This window comes from Camelina sativa, chromosome 12 (genome assembly GCF_030686135.1).
Source record: "Camelina sativa cultivar CO46 ecotype springtype chromosome 12, ASM3068613v1".
NCBI lineage: Eukaryota > Viridiplantae > Streptophyta > Magnoliopsida > Brassicales > Brassicaceae > Camelina > Camelina sativa.
In genome coordinates, this window is record NC_141891.1 from 18,600,814 (window position 1) to 18,619,480 (window position 18,667).

At 43.0% G+C, this 18,667-nt stretch overlaps 3 protein-coding genes, 1 long non-coding RNA gene and 2 other non-coding genes across 6 annotated transcripts; 4 read left to right on the forward strand and 2 right to left on the reverse strand.

The window, feature by feature from the left end:
* Nucleotides 1–3,313: 3,313 nt before the first annotated feature.
* Nucleotides 3,314–3,418, reverse strand: LOC147930713 (small nucleolar RNA R71). The gene has a single exon (XR_015576776.1). It is a non-coding gene; the product is annotated as a small nucleolar RNA R71 (small nucleolar RNA).
* A 919-nt stretch (nucleotides 3,419–4,337) lies between these two features.
* LOC104773054 (uncharacterized) lies at nucleotides 4,338–4,859 on the forward strand. Its single transcript, XM_010497603.2, has one exon. The coding sequence runs from the start codon at nucleotides 4,338–4,340 to the stop codon at nucleotides 4,857–4,859; it is 522 nt and encodes a 173-aa protein (XP_010495905.2).
* A 2,201-nt stretch (nucleotides 4,860–7,060) lies between these two features.
* LOC147930714 (uncharacterized) lies at nucleotides 7,061–11,077 on the forward strand. Its single transcript, XM_087476996.1, has 4 exons — nucleotides 7,061–7,193; nucleotides 9,733–9,826; nucleotides 10,110–10,428; nucleotides 10,550–11,077. Exons 1-4 carry the CDS (start codon nucleotides 7,061–7,063, stop codon nucleotides 11,075–11,077), a joined length of 1,074 nt encoding a protein of 357 aa, XP_087333122.1.
* Nucleotides 9,518–9,622, reverse strand: LOC147930715 (small nucleolar RNA R71). The gene has a single exon (XR_015576784.1). It is a non-coding gene; the product is annotated as a small nucleolar RNA R71 (small nucleolar RNA).
* A 161-nt stretch (nucleotides 11,078–11,238) lies between the features above and the next one.
* LOC147930716 (uncharacterized) lies at nucleotides 11,239–15,854 on the forward strand. Its single transcript, XR_015574390.1, has 2 exons — nucleotides 11,239–13,647; nucleotides 15,414–15,854. It is a non-coding gene; the product is annotated as an uncharacterized LOC147930716 (long non-coding RNA).
* Nucleotides 15,855–18,089: 2,235 nt separating this feature from the next.
* LOC104773053 (uncharacterized) lies at nucleotides 18,090–18,413 on the forward strand. The gene has a single exon (XM_010497602.2). The coding sequence runs from the start codon at nucleotides 18,090–18,092 to the stop codon at nucleotides 18,411–18,413; it is 324 nt and encodes a 107-aa protein (XP_010495904.2).
* Nucleotides 18,414–18,667: the final 254 nt, after the last annotated feature.

An 18,667-nucleotide genomic window follows, 5' to 3' on the forward strand; every position in this document is an offset into this window, starting at 1 on the left:
CTCTGCCTCCAAACCAAACCACGTCCATCCTTTGCTCCTGTGAATCTTTCACCCACCGGAGATGCTCTTTGCTCAGCAAATCTCTTTACAAAACTTGGGCAGCCGACAAACTCTTTCCTCATTTTGGCTTTTGTTTAAAAAACTAGAATTTTACCTAGTGGGCATAGTTTCCAAAGTTGAACCAATTCATGACCACAGTCTGTTCGTGCTGATCTTTAACTCACTGGAGATCTCCCTGCACCGCAAATCTCTCCTTGTCAATCTCGGGCAGCCATCACACTCAACCCTTACCTTGGCAATCGTTTGTGAAACTAGCGTTTTCCCGACCTAGTTTCCAATATTGAATCAAACCACGACCACTGTCTATTCCCGCCGATCTTTCAATCATCCGAAATGTTCCCTGCACTGCAAATCTCGGGCAGCCGTCATACCCAATCCTCTCCTTGGTATCCGCTTGAAAAACTAGGATTTTTCCCAGTGGACTTAGTTTCCAATGTCGGCCCACTCATTCCTAAATGGCCCAAGTCCATAAGCTTTTACCAAACTTATAAAACTATAAAACCCATGTCCATTATCTCACCGTCTATGTCCTGCCAAAGCCAAGCTTTGTGTCGATCTCCTCCTTTCAATGGCCGAAGACTCCATGGGAGAAAGGTATCACCAATGGTGCTATGGTTATTGATGTCTCTCTATTTTACCCTTTCTTAGGCATCTTTTTAGTCATGTTTTACATTGTTTAGAGTCTGTCCTTAGTGTTTTTAGGTCCCTTACTTTAGATATTTGCATTTAGGTTGTTTAGGGTGTTGCATTGCTGCATTGTTTCATTTTGGATAAAAACAAGTATTTTGGAGCTTGAAAATGGCAAGAATGAGGAGTGACAAGTTTTAGCTATTACCACATAGGAGAGGAGGAAAGGGGTAATAGAGGAGTAACCCGAGCCCTAACCCGAAGGTGTGATAATGCAGAAGAACAGCTCAAGGCTTCAACCTGAATTAGTGAAGCCGAGCATAAGAGGAACCATCCGATGCCCAACCCAAAGTGGAGCTCGACCCTAGCCTCGTGTAGGCGCCTCAGATGACAGCTGGTGCGACTAGGTCAAGCGGTTTCCATATATAGATGATAACTCTCTAATTTGCATGTTTTTAGCATCAATTTTTTTCTATATTTTGCATTGTTTATACTCTTAACTTAGCATTTTTAGGTCATTAATTGTAGGAATTCATTTTTAGGCCATTTAGGGTATTGCATTTTTGCATTTGCATATTTTGGATGAAAACATGTGCTTAAGAGCCTAAAATGAAGAAAACAAGGACAAACCCGAGCATGTACCCGAAGGAGCCATCGAGCTGGAAGAACGAGTCCGAACCCCAACACGATCGAGGAGGATCCAAGAGCTGGAAGAACAACCAAAAGATATACCCGAGGAGTAACCTGACCTTATCCTCGTGTACCCCATCGAGTAGACCCTCGGGCAGGACTGGGAAGCTAGGTCAAAGGGGTTTCCATATATAAATCACTCCTCTCCTTTCTCGAAAACGAGCACGCCAGACCCTCAAACCATAGAGCGAGAGCTTCTGTGAGAGAACTGAGCGACTCAAAACACTTTTCTCTTTTGTTTATATTTATTTTCATAACTCTTTATCATTTTCTTTAGATTTCTATCTTGTATTCTTACTTCTCTACTCTATCGTTTATTATAATGCAATTTTCGTTCATATATGCTGTTATGTTCCTTGCTATGATTTCCGAGTAGTGTAGTAAAGTTTCTAGGAATGGGATAGATGATTTTGTTTTCTTGATCGGTTAGGATGTCTTAGTTGATTGTATTTGTTTAATAGATTTCCTTCTAGATTGGTGTTCTTAATGCTGTCAACAAACCGAGAGGGTGAGATTAGATCTAAGGTGTTTTACTACCGAGAGGTGTAGATGAGATGCTTGAATCAACCAATGCTAGAGGTTTACTCACTTAGCCTAAGAGATTAGATGAGTAAGGGGTTTACTGACAATAATTAATCAGATCTTAATGCCTGTTTGGTCATGTTTCTCCAACGAGAGTTGGGTAGGGGAGTGATCAAGGTTGATCGTTTCTATCACGAAAGTGTTTTAACAAGATTTTAGAGATTCATTGTCAAGGAAATATTTGCTTGAGGCATGTAAGACATCTGTACTGGTCAGGAATGCTTAGGATTTGATTACCCCATCCTTAGAAGCTTTCGTATCTTAATTGCTTGCATTTTTATTCATCACTCGATCTCGTACCCGATAAGGTACACGATAACCTGTAACGAGTAACCCCTCGAGTTGTTCATACTTCATTTGCTTAGTCGATCACTCCACCCGATCCTGTACTCGAATGCTTGCATCGAGTGCTTAGGTCGAGTGGTTTCTTTGTTTATATTATTTTCTTTTTTTATTTTAGGATTGTTAGATAAAATCCCACTATTACTTGGCTTGGCTTGCATTGTTCTGATTGCATCCTTCCTGTTAGCATAAAAAACCATTTGGATTGATAACCCTTTGTACTACAACTACGTAGGGAATTGATACCCTGGTGAAAACTTGTTTATCAATTTGGCGCCGTTGCCATTTGGTTGAATTTATTTTGCTACATTTCGGATTTCAGCACTTGCTAGATCAAGTTCTTTTATTTATATTGGTTTGGAATCTAACTTGTTCGCTTTCGTTCTTGTTTGTTTTGAATCACAGGTATAACCCGAGCACCCACCCGACCCGTCACTCGATCACCTGGATTGGGTTGACCCTCGTGTACACACTCGGTCATGTACTTGTGCATGCAAATACGATCCAGAGGTAGCCACAACCTGAGTCCTTTCATAGATAACATTGACAGACCAAGGCTACTCAGACAACAACAAGTTCAACAACCGCAACCAGCAATCATTGAGGAGACAATGAACAATCAGAACGGTCCACCAGCTCCTCAAGCAAGGACCAACATAGGAACAGGAGATGCTCCATTTACTCATACTCAAAGGAATGGCATTGTGCCACCTGCTGTCCAGAACAACAATTTTGAGATCAAGAGTAGTCTCATCCTGATGATACAGAGTAACAAGTTTCATGGACTGCCAGTGGAGGACCCATGGGATCATCTAGATGAATTTGATAGGCTCTATAGCCTCACCAAGATAAATGGAGTTAGTGAGGATGGATTCAAACTCCGGCTTTTCCCATTCTCTTTGGGAGACAAAGCACACATCTGGGAGAAATCACTCCCCAAGGAGTCCATCACCACTTGGAAGCGTGCAAGAAGGCATTTATGGCCAAATTCTTCTCCAACTCCAGAACCGCAAGGCTGAGAAATGACATTTCCGGCTTTGTTCAGAAGAACAATGAGACGTTTAGTGAAGCTTGGGAATGTTTCAAGGGATACCAACAGATGTCCTCATCATGGCTTCAGCAATGCTTCATTGCTGAGTACACTTTACAGAGGAATGGTCTCCAAGATACGGATGTTGCTGGACACCGCAAGCAATGTTAACTTTCTCAACAAGGATGTTGATGAAGGTTGGGACCTAGTAGAAAACTTGGCTCAGTCTGATGGGAACTACAATGAGGAGTACGATCGCAATGTGCGATCTACTGGAGAGGAAGATGCCATGTACAAAAGGGACATGAAAGCTCTCAATGACAAGCTCGATAAACTACTCAGCCAACAGCAGCATGTTCATGCAATATCAGAGAAAAATCAGTTTTAACTACATCAACAACCAATGAGGTTACAACAAAGGGTACAACAATTACACGCCGAATCCGAAGCTGTCCTACCGAAACCCGATACACAGAACGATACCCTAGTCTAGTTCCTCATAGCTGGATTTGCTATCCCTAATGCACACAGTCCTATCGACTCAGAAGACCAACACGATACACATTAATACAAGATTCGACGATCTCGCCTGCCGTCTATCAGCCAATATCCAAGAACTACACAACAAGTTTGATGCCTTGGGATCTCGAATTCAGGTGCTTACAGATAACTCGGCTTCCATCTCAAAAAGTCCTACAGAGTCTGCAAACGCGGTCGCCCTACGGAGTGGCCGACAATTACCACCTCGAACAGCACCACTAAACATCACTGAGGACAGCAATGATTTAGATGGGGAGGATATCCGTGAACCGACCACTTCTGCTGAACCACCAAGCCACTCTCAGAAAAACCCGACCAGACTACTCGGATAGATGATCGGGTTGACCCTCCAGCAGCCCCGCCTCCTGCAGAAAAACCGGGAAGAGAGAAACAGAAAGAAATGAGATTTATTCCCCCACCTTACAAGCCACCTTTGCCATTCCCTAGATGATTTTGCAAGGAACTTATGGAGAAGTACAAGGCATTGTTCGAGAAACAAATGCAAGAACTCGAACTTCGCATGCCACTAATGGACGCTTTCACCTTGATACCTCCTTACCAGAAATTTCTGAAGGATGCAGTGATGGAGCAAATCAAGCAAGTACAAGGGATGGTCATACTCAATCATGAGTGCAGCGCCATAATCCAGAGGACTGTTGCACCTAAGAAACTGAGTGACCCGAGATCGTTTACTTTAACTTGCTCGATCGGACCATTGATGTTCGGAAGATGTCTTTGCGATTTGGGGGCATCAGTCAGCCTGATGCCACTAACTGTAGCCAAACGTCTCGGATTCGAGAAATTCAAGCCTACCGACATCAAACTACTTCTGGGAGATCGAACTACGAGGTTGCCAAGCGGAGTTTTGGAAGATTTGCCGGTCAAAGTAGTGTCAGTAGACGTACCAACCGACTTCGTGGTTTTGGAAATGGATGTGGAGCCAAGGGATCCGCTTATATTAGGACGACCATTCTTAGCCACCGCATGAGCCAAGGGATCCGCTTATATTCAAACGTCCGAATTCCGCAAACAAAGCCCACTCTCGGTGATACCCGTACCACTAACCCTACCTTATTTAAGGGTTTCGAACCCTTCTCCCTCAGCAGCACCGATAAGTCTCTATACCCTAGATTTTTTTTTGTTTTTTCTACTTTCTATTCTCTCTCAAAAACTCGAGTGATCTTTGATTTTTTTTGGCAACTAACCCTATTAATCTTGAAGTTTAGCCTTTTTCTTCTCAAGGATTCGACAATGGAACCACACACGAAAACCTACCAAAGGAAGGGAAGAAGATCAACCTCCGCCGCTGCTACAACCGGAGGTGATGCCGTCGAACCTCGAGAATCCCAAAGAAGAGGAAACGTTCCGCATTCCCAATCGCTGGCTGGACGTTTTGCTTCCCCAACCGATGCTCAACCCGATCCGCCACCCGATCCGGTTCTCGAGCAACTGATCGTGTAGACCATCGAGTTCGCTCACCAAGTCCGATGGCGAGTGCTGTTCGCCGAACTCCTCGACGTAGGGACCTGTCTGCGTCCGAGAGAACTGTTACCGACCCTATGGATGTCGATTCTGATGCTGGTGGAGGAGAGCAAGGGGAGATCAAAACATCTCGGTCAAGGAGCAGAGCTGCGGTTGCAAGAGGAAAGAGGCCAGCTTCTAAGAAGGCTGAGAGGGTAGTTGAGAGAGTAGCTGAGGAAGAGGATCGAGACACAGAGGAGGAGAACCATGAGCGAGAGAAGGAGCAGAGAGAAAGAACACGCCAAGCCTCGCGGAGGCTGAAGCAGAAGGAGGTGGAGACTCCGCAAAAACTCTTCAAAGTTTTCTGGAAGATGAGCTTCATTGGTACATGTTACCCTCACCGAGAGACGATAAAGCAGTTGGACATCGCTAGAGATGCCGAGTTCCTATTCGACATGTGCCATCTGGGCCATATGATGTGAGCTCACCTTGAAGCTTATGAGGAGGAGACGATCCACTTTCTCTCCACACTTCGGCTGCACTACTTTGAGGACCACCCGACCCTACTACCCGATGGGGGGATCGGATTCATCACCTTCTCCGTGAGAAACAAGGAGTACTGGCTCACTTTCAAGGAGATGGAGAAGCTCTATGGTTTCAAAGCTGGGAGTGGAGAAGGAATGGAGGTTAGCAAGGAGGAACCGAGGTCCCTATGGCTGACAATAGGACACAAGCTCCCCTACAAGTTCACAAGCTCCAAACCCGATCAAATAAGGAGCCCTGTCTTTAGGTATTTTCATAAGTCCCTCGCATGCACTCTTTTTGCTAGAAAGGAGACTGGGAATGTGAATGATCACAAGCTCCAGCTGTTGGACATTGCATTGTGTGGAGTTTTGGACAATTCTAGGGATGGTACACCGCTAATTGGAGATGTTGCGGATACTAGCATGGTCTTTTGTGCTACTCGATCAGTTCCTCTACCTCAAGTCATGGAATATGAAGAGAAGAGAAAGAGGCGGAGAGATCTCCATTGGAGGACTAGTCACACCGATTTTAGTGGCTTGCGATGTGCCCTTAAAGGGAGGGGTACACGATCCGAGATGGCTGGACATCGACTACCTCGTGCTGACGAGATTTTTGGCCTATGAGAGGTCTAACGACATGATGCTATTCAAGTTCCTCCATCCAACCGCTAGAGCCGCTCAAATGATCCTACCCAATGTAGTGTGCACCAAGGTCCGGCTGGGAGACAACATCGACTTTGCACCGCCTTTGGAGGAGCTGTACAATCCGGAGGAGGAATCCGAAGCTGAGAAGAGAGAGGAAACCGGGCAAATACAGGGAGATAGCTTGGAAGATTTTGACTTTGAGGAGTATGTTTGCTCTCAAAAGCAACCGGTTGGAGTGAGGGAAGCCCACAAGAGGATCGGATGGATGAAGAGGATGAACAAGTTTTTAGTGAGAAAGGTGAAGGATTTTACCGGTTCGGTGAAGACTATGGGAGTTCATATCAAGGAGCTGCAAGACAAGGCAAGCTGTGCCTCAGCCCCTACCTCGGCATACGCACCAACATGGATGGGGAGAAGCGGACCGCTAGGAGGAACTCGAGGACTGCTACCTCCAGAACCTTACAGAGCATCATCCTAGGAGCCCCAAGCTGAGGAGAAAATCACACGACCTGAAGCATCGCGGAGAAGCCATTCAGACGCCTATCCGACGCTTAACCCGATGGGGTACATGATGCCTTATCTGATGCACCCATCAAGCAAGCAATCGGGTGACTACTCAGGACTCCTCCCTCCGCCTTACCAAATGCCATACACGATGCTGTATGAGATGCACCCTGTGAGTGGCTATACGAGTGATCATTCTGGACCTCTTCCACCATACCCGTCGTACTACCCGATGCCCTACCCGATGAGCTACGCGATGCCCCCCTCGAACAACCCCTCAGATGCTGGTCCGAGTAAGTCGTCTGTGCATATCACCGAGTTCTCTGACGAGCAAACCCCGACACCTGCTGAAGCCGGAGACGACCGTGGCTACACGTTGGCGAGTATGGAGGCTGCTGCACCTCCTTCTTCACCAACCCATAAGGTACCACTTTCATCCAATCTTTGTAAATAACATTGCATTTAGTTTTCTTTTATTTTGTGTGATTCTTGGATTCTTTTTCCAACTTTTATTTACACAGAGACAGTGTAATTTAAGTTTGGGGGAGCGTCCTAGAATATTCTTAACATTGTGTTTTATTTTTTTATTTTCTTATTTCAAATTTTTGCATGCTAGTTTTATTCATTTGAGTCTGCATCTATGTGCATTGGAAAAACCCAAAAAATTTGAAAAATTTACAAAATAATAATAATAAAAAAGAATGTTCATGTAGTTGCATTTACATATTAGGATTGAGTCTAGTTTGTTTCATACAGGATTGTTGCATATGTATCTTAAGGGACAATGATTAAAACTACCTTGTTTAAAATCAAACCTTAGGATTGAAGCTATAGCCCTTAATCACAATTCATTGTTGCTAGATCAATCTTTGGAAAAAAATAAAAAATCTTTGCTTAGAACCTTGTATCTTTTGAATACTTCCTCCACTTGCTTGAACATTGGAACATCTCTATATTATTGGATTTCATTTGAACTTTAATTGTCTTGCTTATGGAACTTGAATACTTGCTCATGGTAACTCTAAATTCGGGTTAGCACTCCATTTTTACCAATCTTTTTCGTTTAACCCGATTCATTTTTCCTATCCATGAACCCAAACCTTTCTTTCAAACCTTGTTGTGAATTGTTGAGTGAGGCCTTTTCATTGTGCTATAGGTTGTGAAACCTTGAGAGTATTGAGAACGACAAAGAACTGGCTTTGATTTAGCTAAGTTAGAATTTGAACTAGCTAATAGAATCGGTTTTGAAAGATAGGTGGTTAGCATGTTTATTTGGGGTTGGGTTGTGGAATAAAAAAAAAGAGAAGTCCTTAAGGTTAGAAGCAATTAGCTCTAAGTCTCTAAGTAAAAAAAAAAAAAGAGAAAAGATCTTGATATAGTCTCCTAGAAAGAAAAAAAAAAAAAAATATATATATATATATATACATATTAGGAGTTTAGCAAAGAAAGAAAAAAAAAAAAAAAAGAGAGCTAGAAGTTTAAAGTTTAAACATTAGGGAGTAAAAAAAAAGAGTTAAAAATTAAGGATGTTGGTAGTTTAATTCTAGGGGGTTTGGTAAAAAAAAAAAAGGGTGAATGAGGAAAGGGTAGATCATCAAGAATTAAGTTTTGTATGCCCAAATTGTTCTCAGTCTTAGACAGTTTTCACAACTGTCTAGCATTGTTCTGATTGCATCCTTCCTGTTAGCATAAAAAATCATTTGGATTGATAACCCTTTGTACTACAACTGCATAGGGAATTGATACCCTGGTGAAAACTTGTTTACCAATTTGACGCCGTTGCCATTTGGTTGAATTTATTTTGCTACATTTCGGATTTCAGCACTTGCTAGATCAAGTTCTTTTATTTATATTGGTTCGGAATCTGACTTGTTCGCTTTCGTTCTTGTTTGTTTTGAATCTCAGGTATAACCCGAGCACCCACCCGACCCGTCACTCGATCACCTGGATCGGGTTGACCCTCGTGTACACACTCGGTCATGTACTTGTGCATGCAAACACGATCCAGAGGTAGCCACAACCTGAGTCCTTTCATAGATAACATCGACAGACCAAGGCTACTCAGACAACAACAAGTTCAACAGCCGCAACCAGCAATCATTAAGGAGACAATGAACAATCAGAACGGTCTACCAGCTCCTCAAGAAAGGACCAACATAGGAACAGGAGATGCTCCATCTACTCATACTCAAAGGAATGGCATTGTGCCACCTGCTGTCTAGAACAACAATTTTGAGATCAAGAGTAGTCTCATCCTGATGATACAGAGTAACAAGTTTCATGGACTGCCAGTGGAGGACCCATTGGATCATCTGGATGAATTTGATAGGCTCTGTAGCCTCACCAAGATAAATGGAGTTAGTGAGGATGGATTCAAACTCCGGCTTTTCCCATTCTCTTTGGGAGACAAAGCACACATCTGGGAGAAATCACTCCCCAAGGAGTCCATCACCACTTGGAAGCGTGCAAGAAGGCATTCATGGCCAAATTCTTCTCCAACTCCAGAACCGCAAGGCTGAGAAATGACATTTCCGGCTTTGTTCAGAAGAACAATGAGACGTTTAGTGAAGCTTGGGAACGTTTCAAGGGATACCAACAGATTTCCTCATCATGGCTTCAGCAATGCTTCATTGCTGAGTACACTTTACAGAGGAATGGTCCCCAAGATACAGATGTTGCTGGACACCGCAAGCAATGTTAACTTTCTCAACAAGGATGTTGATGAAGGTTGGGACCTAGTAGAAAACTTGGCTCAGTCTGATGGGAACTACAATGAGGAGTACGATCGCAATGTGCGATCTACTGGAGAGGAAGATGCCATGTACAAGAGGGACATGAAAGCTCTCAATGACAAGCTCGATAAACTACTTAGCCAACAGCAGCATGTTCATGCAATATCAAAGAAAAATTAGTTTTAACTACATCAACAACCAATGAGGTTACAACAAAGGGTACAACAATTACACGCTGAATCCGAAGCTGTCCTACCGAAACCCGATACACAGCACGATACCCCAGTCTAGTTCCTCATAGCTGGATTTGCTATCCCTAATGCACACAGTCCTATCGACTCATAAGACCAACACGATACACATTAATACAAGATTCGACGATCTCGCCTGCCGTCTATCAGCCAATATCCAAGAACTACACAACAAGTTTGATGCCTTGGGATCTCGAATTCAGGTGCTTACAGATAACTCGGCTTCCATCTCAAAAAGTCCTATAGAGTCTTCAAACGCGGTCGCCCTACGGAGTGGCCGACAATTACCACCTCGAACAGCACCACTGAACATCACTGAGGACAGCAATGATTTAGATGGGGAGGATATCCGTGAACCGACCACTTCTGCTGAACCACCAAGACACTCCCCAGAAAAACCTGACCCTTCACCCGACCAGACTACTCGGATAGATGATCGGGTTGACCCTCCAGCAGCCCCCGCCTCCTGTAGACAAACCGGGAGGAGAGAAACAGAAAGAAATGAGAATTATTCCCCCACCTTACAAGCCACCTTTGCCATTCCCTGGATGATTTTGCAAGGAACTTATGGAGAAGTACAAGGCATTGTTCGAGAAACAAATGCAAGAACTCGAACTTCGCATGCCACTAATGGACGCTTTCACCTTGATACCTCCTTACCAGAAATTCCTGAAGGATGCAGTGATGGAGCGAATCAAGCAAGTACAAGGGATGGTCATACTCAATCATGAGTGCAGCGCCATAATCCAGAGGACTGTTGCACCTAAGAAACTGAGTGACCCGAGATCGTTTACTTTAACTTGCTCGATCGGACCATTGATGTTCGGAAGATGTCTTTGCGATTTGGGGGCATCAGTCAGCCTGATGCCACTAACTGTAGCCAAACGTCTCGGATTAGAGAAATTCAAGCCTACCGACATCCAACTACTTCTGGGAGATCGAACTACGAGGTTGCCAAGCGGAGTTTTGGAAGATTTGCCGGTCAAAGTAGTGTCAGTAGACGTACCAACCGACTTCGTGGTTTTGGAAATGGATGTGGAGCCAAGGGATCCGCTTATATTAGGACGACCATTCTTAGCCACCGCATGAGCCAAGGGATCCGCTTATATTCAAACGTCCGAATTCCGCAAACAAAGCCCACTCTCGGTGATACCCATACCACTAACCCTACCTTATTTAAGGGTTTCGAACCCTTCTCCCTCAGCAGCACCGATAAGTCTCTCTACCGTAGATTTTTTTTGTTTTTTCTACTTTCTATTCTCTCTCAAAAACTCGAGTGATCTTTGATTTTTTTTGGCAACTAAACCTATTAATCTTGAAGTTTAGCCTTTTTCTTCTCAAGGATTCGACAATAGAACCACACACGAAAACCTACCAAAGGAAGGGAAGAAGATCAACCTCCGCTGCTGCTACAACCGGAGGTGATGCCGTCAAACCTCGAGAATCCCAAAGAAGAGGAAATGTTCCGCATTCCCAACCGCTGGATGGACGTTTTGCTTCCCCAACCCAATGCTCAACCCGATCCGCCACCCAATCCGGTTCTCGAGCAACCGATCGTGTAGACCATCGAGTTCGCTCACCAAGTCCGATGGCGAGTGCTGTTTGCCGAACTCCTCGACGTAGGGACCTGTCTGCGTCCGAGAGAACTGTTACCGACCCTATGGAGGTCGATTCTGATGCTGGTGGAGGAGAGCAAGGGGAGATCCAAACATCTTGGTCAAGGAGCAGAGCTGCGGTTGCAAGAGGAAAGAGGCCAGCTTCTGAGAAGGCTGAGAGAGTAGTTGAGAGAGCAGCTGAGGAAGAGGATCGAGACACAGAGGAGGAGAACCATGAGCAAGAGAAGGAGCAGAGAGAAAGAACATGCCAAGCCTCGCGGAGGCTGAAGCAGAAGGAGGTGGAGACTCCGTAAAAACTCTTCAAAGTTTTCTGGAAGATGAGCTTCGTTAATACATGTTACCCTCACCGAGAGACGATAAAGCAGTTGGGCATCGCTAGAGATGTCGAGTTCCTATTCGACATGTGCCACCTGGGCCATATGATGTGAGCTCACCTTGAAGCTTATGAGGAGGAGACGATCCACTTTCTCTCCACACTTCGGCTGCACTACTTTGAGGACCACCCGACCCTACTACCCGATGGGGGGATCGGATTCATCACCTTCTCCGTGAGAAACAAGGAGTACTGGCTCACTTTCAAGGAGATGGAGAAGCTCTATGGTTTCAAAGCTGGGAGTGGAGAAGGAATGGAGGTTAGCAAGGAGGAACCGAGGTCCCTATCGCTGACAATAGGACACAAGCTCCCCTACAAGTTCACAAGCTCCAAATGCGCTCAAATAAGGAGCCCTGTCTTGAGGTATTTTCACAAGTCCCTCGCATGCACTCTTTTTGCTAGAAAGGAGACTGGGAATGTGAATGATCACAAGCTCCAGCTGTTGGACATTGCATTGTGTGGAGTTTTGGACAATTCTAGGGATGGTACACCGCTAATTGGAGATGTTGCGGATACTAGCATGGTCTTTTGTGCTGCTCGATCAGTTCCTCTACCTCAAGTCATGGAATATGAAGAGAAGAGAAAGAGGCGGAGAGATCTCCATTGGAGGACTAGTCACACCGATTTTAGTGGCTTGCGATGTTCCCTTAAAGGGAGGGGTACACGATCCGAGATGGCTGGACATCGACTACCTCGTGCTGACGAGATTTTTGGCCTATGAGAGGTCTAACGATATGATGCTATTCAAGTTCGTCCATCCAACCACCGGAGCCGCTCAAATGATCCTACCCAATGTAGTGTGCACCAAGGTCCGGCTGGGAGACAACATCGACTTTGCACCGCCTTTGGAGGAGCTGTACAATCCGGAGGAGGAATCCGAAGCTGAGAGAGAGAGGAAACCGGGCAAAGACAGGGAGATAGCTCGGAAGATTTTGACTTTGAGGAGTATGTTTGCTCTCAAAAGCAACCGGTTGGAGTGAGGGAAGCCCACAAGAGGATCGGATGGATGAAGAGGATGAACAAGTTTTTGGTGAGAAAGGTGAACGATTTTACCGGTTCGGTGAAGACTATGGGAGGTCAGATCAAGGAGCTGCAAGACAAGGCAAGCTGTGCCTCAGCCCCTACCTCGGCATACGCACCAACATGGATGGGGAGAAGCGGACCACTAGGAGGAACTCGAGGACTGCTACCTCCAGAAACTTACAGAGCATCATCCTTGGAGCCCCAAGCTGAGGAGAAAATCACACGACCTGAAGCATCGCGGAGAAGCCATTCAGACGCCTATCCGACGCCTAACCCGATGGGGTACATGATGCCTTATCCGATGCACCCATCAAGCAAGCAATCGGGTGACTACTCAGGACTCTTCCCTCCGCCTTACTAAATGCCATACACGATGCTGTATGAGATGCACCCTGCGAGTGGCTATACGAGTGATCATTCTGGACCTCTTCCACCATACCCGTCATACTACCCAATGCCCTACCCGATGAGCTACGCGATGCCCCCCTCGATCAACCCCTTAGATGCTGGTCCGAGTAAGTCGTCTGTACATATCACCGAGTTCTCTGACAAGCAAACCCCGACACCTGCTGAAGCCGGAGACGACCGTGGCTACACGTTGGCGGGTATGGAGGCTGCTGCAACCTCCTTCTTCACCAACCCATAAGGTACCACTTTCATCCAATCTTTGTAAATAACATTGCATTTAGTTTTCTTTTATTTTCTGTGATTCTTGGATTCTTTTTCCAACTTTTATTTACACAGAGACTGTGTAATTTAAGTTTGGGGGAGCGTCCTAGAATATTCTTAACATTGTGTTTTATTTTTTTATTTTCTTATTTCAAATTTTTGCATGCTAGTTTTATTCATTTGAGTCTGCATCTATGTGCATTGGAAAAACCCAAAAAATTTGAAAAATTTACAAAATAATAATAATAAAAAAGAATGTTCATGTAGTTGCATTTACATATTAGGATTGAGTCTAGTTTGTTTTATATAGGATTGTTGCATATGTATCTTAGGGGACAATGATTAAAACTGCCTTGTTTAAAATCAAACCTTAGGATTGAAGCTATAGCCCTTAATCACAGTTCATTGTTGCTAGATCAATCTTTGGAAAAAAATGAAAAATCTTTGCTTAGAACCTTGTATCTTTTGAATACTTCCTCCACTTGCTTGAACATTGGAACATCTCTATATTATTGGATTTCATTTGAACTTTAATTGTCTTGCTTATGGAACTTAAATACTTGCTCATGGTAACTCTAAATTCGGGTTAGCACTCCATTTTTACCAATCTTTTTCGTTTAACCCGATTCATTTTTCCTACCCATGAACCCAAACCTTTCTTTCAAACCTTGTTGTGAATTGTTGAGTGAGGCCTTTTCATTGTGCTATAGGTTGTGAAACCTTCAGAGTATTGAGAACGACAAAGAACTGGCTCTTGATTTAGCTAAGTTAGAATTTGAACTAGCTAACAGAATCGGTTTTGAAAGATAGGTGGTTAGCATGTTTATTTGGGGTTGGGTTGTGGAATAAAAAAAAAGAGAAGTCCTTAAGGTTAGAATCAATTAGCTCTAAGTCTCTAAGTAAAAAAAAAAAAAGAAAAGATCCTGATATAGTCTCCTAGAAAGAAAAAAAAAAAAATATATATATATATATATATATATATATATATATTAGGAGTTTAGCAAAGAAAAAAAAGAAAAAAAAAAAGAGAGCTAGAAGTTTAAAGTTTAAACATTAGGGAGTAAAAAAAAAAAGTTAAAAATCAAGGATGTTGTTAGTTTAATTCTAGGGGGTTTGGTAAAAAAAAAAAAAAAAGGTGAATGAGGAAAGGGTAGATCATCAAGAATTAAGTTTTGTATGCCCAAATTGTTCTCAGTCTTAGACAGTTTTCACAACTGTCTAGCATTCCTTTTTTTGAGAGAAAACCACCCAAAAAATTTGTTTGAAACCACCTTACTAAAAAGCCTCATCCTTGAAACCGATTGAGCTTGATGCACCTTCCATTTGCAAGAATTCGCCAAACACTTTATTGAATGTGAAAGAGATGTTCTTTACTTTTAGTTGGAGGTTGAACTAGATCGATGCATGGTAATAAGTATAGAAAAATATTTGTAAGTATGTTGATTGATCTTAGCACCATTAAACTATCTTTAAGGACTATAGCTTGAACCCTTTGCTTAGCATATAAAGGTTATGAGTCTCCGTTTTTAAGCCGCACCCTCCTACTTCCTTGCTAGAAGACTAGCAAGATTTAAGTTTGGGGGTCTGATAACTCTCTAATTTGCATGTTTTTAGCATCCTTTTTTGTCCATATTTTGCATTGTTCATACCCTTAACTTAGCATTTTTAGGTCATTAATTGTAGAAATTCACTTTTAGAATATTAAGGGTATTGCATTTTTGCATTTGCATATTTTGGATGACAGATGCTTAAGAGCCTAAAATGAGGAAAAACAAGGACAAACCCGAGCATGTACCCGAAGGAGCCATCGAGCTAAAAGAACGAGTCTGAACCCAAACACGATCGAGGAGGATCCAAGAGCTGGAAGAACAACCCGAAGATATACCCGAGGAATAACCCGACCTTATCCTCGTGTACCCCATCGAGTAAACCTTCGGGCAGGACTGGGAAGCTAGGTCAAAGGGGTTTCTATATATAAACCCCTCCTCTCCTTCCTCGCAAACGAGCACGCCGCAGGCCCTCAAACCAGAGAGCGAGAGCTTCTATGAGAGAACTGAGCGACTCAAAACACTTTTCTCTTTTGTTTATATATATTTTCATAACTCTTTATCATTTTCTTTAGATTTCTATCTTGTATTCTTACTTCTCTACTCTACCGTTTATTATAATGCAATTTTCGTTCATATATGCTGTTATGTTCCTTGCTATGATTTCCGAGTAGTGTAGTAAAGTTTCTAGGGATGGGATAGATTATTTTGTGTTCCTGATTGGTTAGGATGTCTTAGTTGATTGTATTTGTTTAATAGATTTCCTTCTAGATTGGTGTTCTTAATGCTGTCAACAAACCGAGAGAGTGAGATTAGATCTAAGGTGTTTTACCACCGAGAGGTGTAGATGAGATGCTTGAATCAACCAATGCTAGAGGTTTACTCACTTAGCCTAAGAGATTAGATGAGTAAGGGGTTTACTGATAATAATGAATCGGATCTTAATGCCTGCTTGGTCATGTTTCTCCAACGAGAGTTGGGTAGGGGAGTGATCAAGGTTGATTGTTTCTATCACGAGAGTGTTTTAACAAGATTTTAGAGATTCATTGTCTAGGAAATATTTGCTTGAGGCATGTAAGACATATGTATTGGTCAGGAATGCTTAAGATTCGATTACCCCATCCTTAGAAGCTTTCATATCTTAATTGCTTGCATTTTCATTCATCACTCGATCCCTTACCCGATCAGGTACACGATAACCTGTATCGAGTAATCTCTCGAGTTGTTCATACTTCATTTGCTTACTCGATCACTCCACCTGATCATGTACTCGAATGCTTGCATCGAGTGCTTAGGTAGAGTGGTTTCTTTGTTTATATTCTTTTCTTTTATTATTTTAGAATTGTTAGATAAAACCCTACTATTACTTGGCTTGACTTGCATTGTTCTGATTGCATCCTTCCTGCTAGCATAAACAACCATTTGGATTGATAACCCTTTGTACTACAACTGCATAGGGAATTGATACCCTGGTGAAAATCTGTTTATCAATAGACCTGGTGAAATCTGTTTATCCATTTTCGAGAACATATATGGAGAGTGAGCGAGAGCCACCATACACAACCAGAGAGACAATTTTACATTTCAAAAAGCTTTGTTACGATTTCTTAATTTATGTTTTACATTTCTTCTACGTTTGATTTTGTATTACATTTGCTTCTTTTTAATACATCGATTACTTTCATTTCCAACATTTTTGTTATGCAATTCTTATTCGTTTCTGAGTTTATGTCGATTGTCATGAGATCTGAGTAGTGAACTAAAGTTTCTAAGGATGGGATAGGCTAGTAGGTGTTCTTAATCGATTAGGATGCTTTAGATTGATTGTTTTATGAAATTTCCCTTCTGAATGGGGAGAATGTCCAGATTGAAGATGTCAACTACATCAAAAATCAAGGAGGTCACAACAAAGGATATAACCAGCTCAAACCAAACTCCAATCCTCGTACAAAAACCCCAATGTTGCAAATCCTCAAGATCAGATCTACCTTTCAGCAACTCAGCACAACCAAGCTACACAAATGCCTTTTGTCCAATACAACCAAGGCTATTCTCCAAAACAGCAATACTCTGGAGGTTATCAATAGCCTATGGCTCCACCTAGATTCCAGCCACAACAAGGACAACACAACCAACCTCGTGAGCTTGACTTGATAGGATTACTTCAACAAATCATCCAGGGACAAGCCAACATTGCAATGGATACGGCCAAACGGGTTGCAGAGATGAATATCAAAATCAAAATCGACTCCCAGTACAATGACCTCAATGTTAGGTACGACACATTGAACACAAAGTAGAGGTATCTAGAAGGACAAGGTGCCGCTCCAACTGCCCCAAAGCCTAGTCAGCTACCAGGAAAAGCAGTTCAGAACCCAAAGGATTATGCAACCGCACATACCATCTGTGTCCAGACTGTACATCCACACATCACTGTGGAAAATGAGATTCAAGATGGGAAGGATCATAATGAGCTCCAGGAGAAACACCTCAACTCACCCGATGAGTCATCCAAACAGACATTTGATCAGCTGGATCGAGTAGACCCCCAAGTATGTCTTCGTGCGACCAGTCCAGAATAGGAGGAGTTCAAGAACCATCGTGTGGATACTCGGGTAACAACACCATCTCCACTTCTTGCAACCTAGAAAGGGGAATTGGAAGCGAGATACAAAGCTACTTTTGATCTCCAGTTAGAAGAGCTTGCAGATCGCATGTCATCGCTGAAAATCTCTGCACCTAAACTCTTACCTCCACATGTCCTTAAGGAAGAGATCAACCGACAAACCATTCAATGGAAAGAAACAGCAAGGGAAGCCATTAAAGGAATTAGAAATGCGATTTTGATAAGTGGCGTATGCTCAGAAGCATAGATGAAAGTCGAAAAGAAGTTTGAGGATCCCGGTTCCTTCACACTACCTTGTTCACTTGGTTTTCAAATCTTCACCAACAATTTGTGCGATATAGGAGCTTCGGTCAGTGTTATGCCTCTCTCTATAGCTAAGAAACTAGGATTCAATGATTTCAAGCCCTTCAATTTTTACTTGATCCTAGCTGACGGAATCGTTAGGAATCCCCATGTTCTTCTTGAGAACTTGCCTATTAGGGTTGGAAAATTGGAGATCCCTACTGACTTTGTGGTTCTAGAAACGGATGAGGAGTCTGAAGGTCCATTGATCCATGGAAGACCATTTTGACCAACAGTTGGTGTTGTGATCGATGTCAAGAGAGGACAAATCAACATTGAGCTTGGAGAAAACTTCAAGATGAAGTCTGATATCAATGAAGAAGTAAAGAAGCCAACTATCAATGGCCAGGACTTCTCCGTTCAAGTATTTTCAGGTGATACCAAGCAGTTTCAGAAATATATGATGGTATGCTCAAGGGATTTGTTAAAGAAAAGAGAGAGGAATGTTGCATTTGCTGATAAACTATGAGATAGGGGTGAAAC

Bases quoted from the DNA above. Each gene is read 5' to 3' on its own strand.
- LOC104773054 (XM_010497603.2), top strand. From the start codon at position 4,338: ATGGAGAAGTACAAGGCATTGTTCGAGAAACAAATGCAAGAACTCGAA.
- LOC104773053 (XM_010497602.2), top strand. From the start codon at position 18,090: ATGAAAGTCGAAAAGAAGTTTGAGGATCCCGGTTCCTTCACACTACCT.
- LOC147930714 (XM_087476996.1), top strand. From the start codon at position 7,061: ATGGGGTACATGATGCCTTATCTGATGCACCCATCAAGCAAGCAATCG. The intron at 7,194-9,732 runs GTGATCATTCTG...ATGTTGATGAAG, and splicing joins CCCTGTGAGTGGCTATACGA to GTTGGGACCTAGTAGAAAAC. The intron at 10,429-10,549 runs GTTGACCCTCCA...TGATTTTGCAAG, and splicing joins CTACTCGGATAGATGATCGG to GAACTTATGGAGAAGTACAA.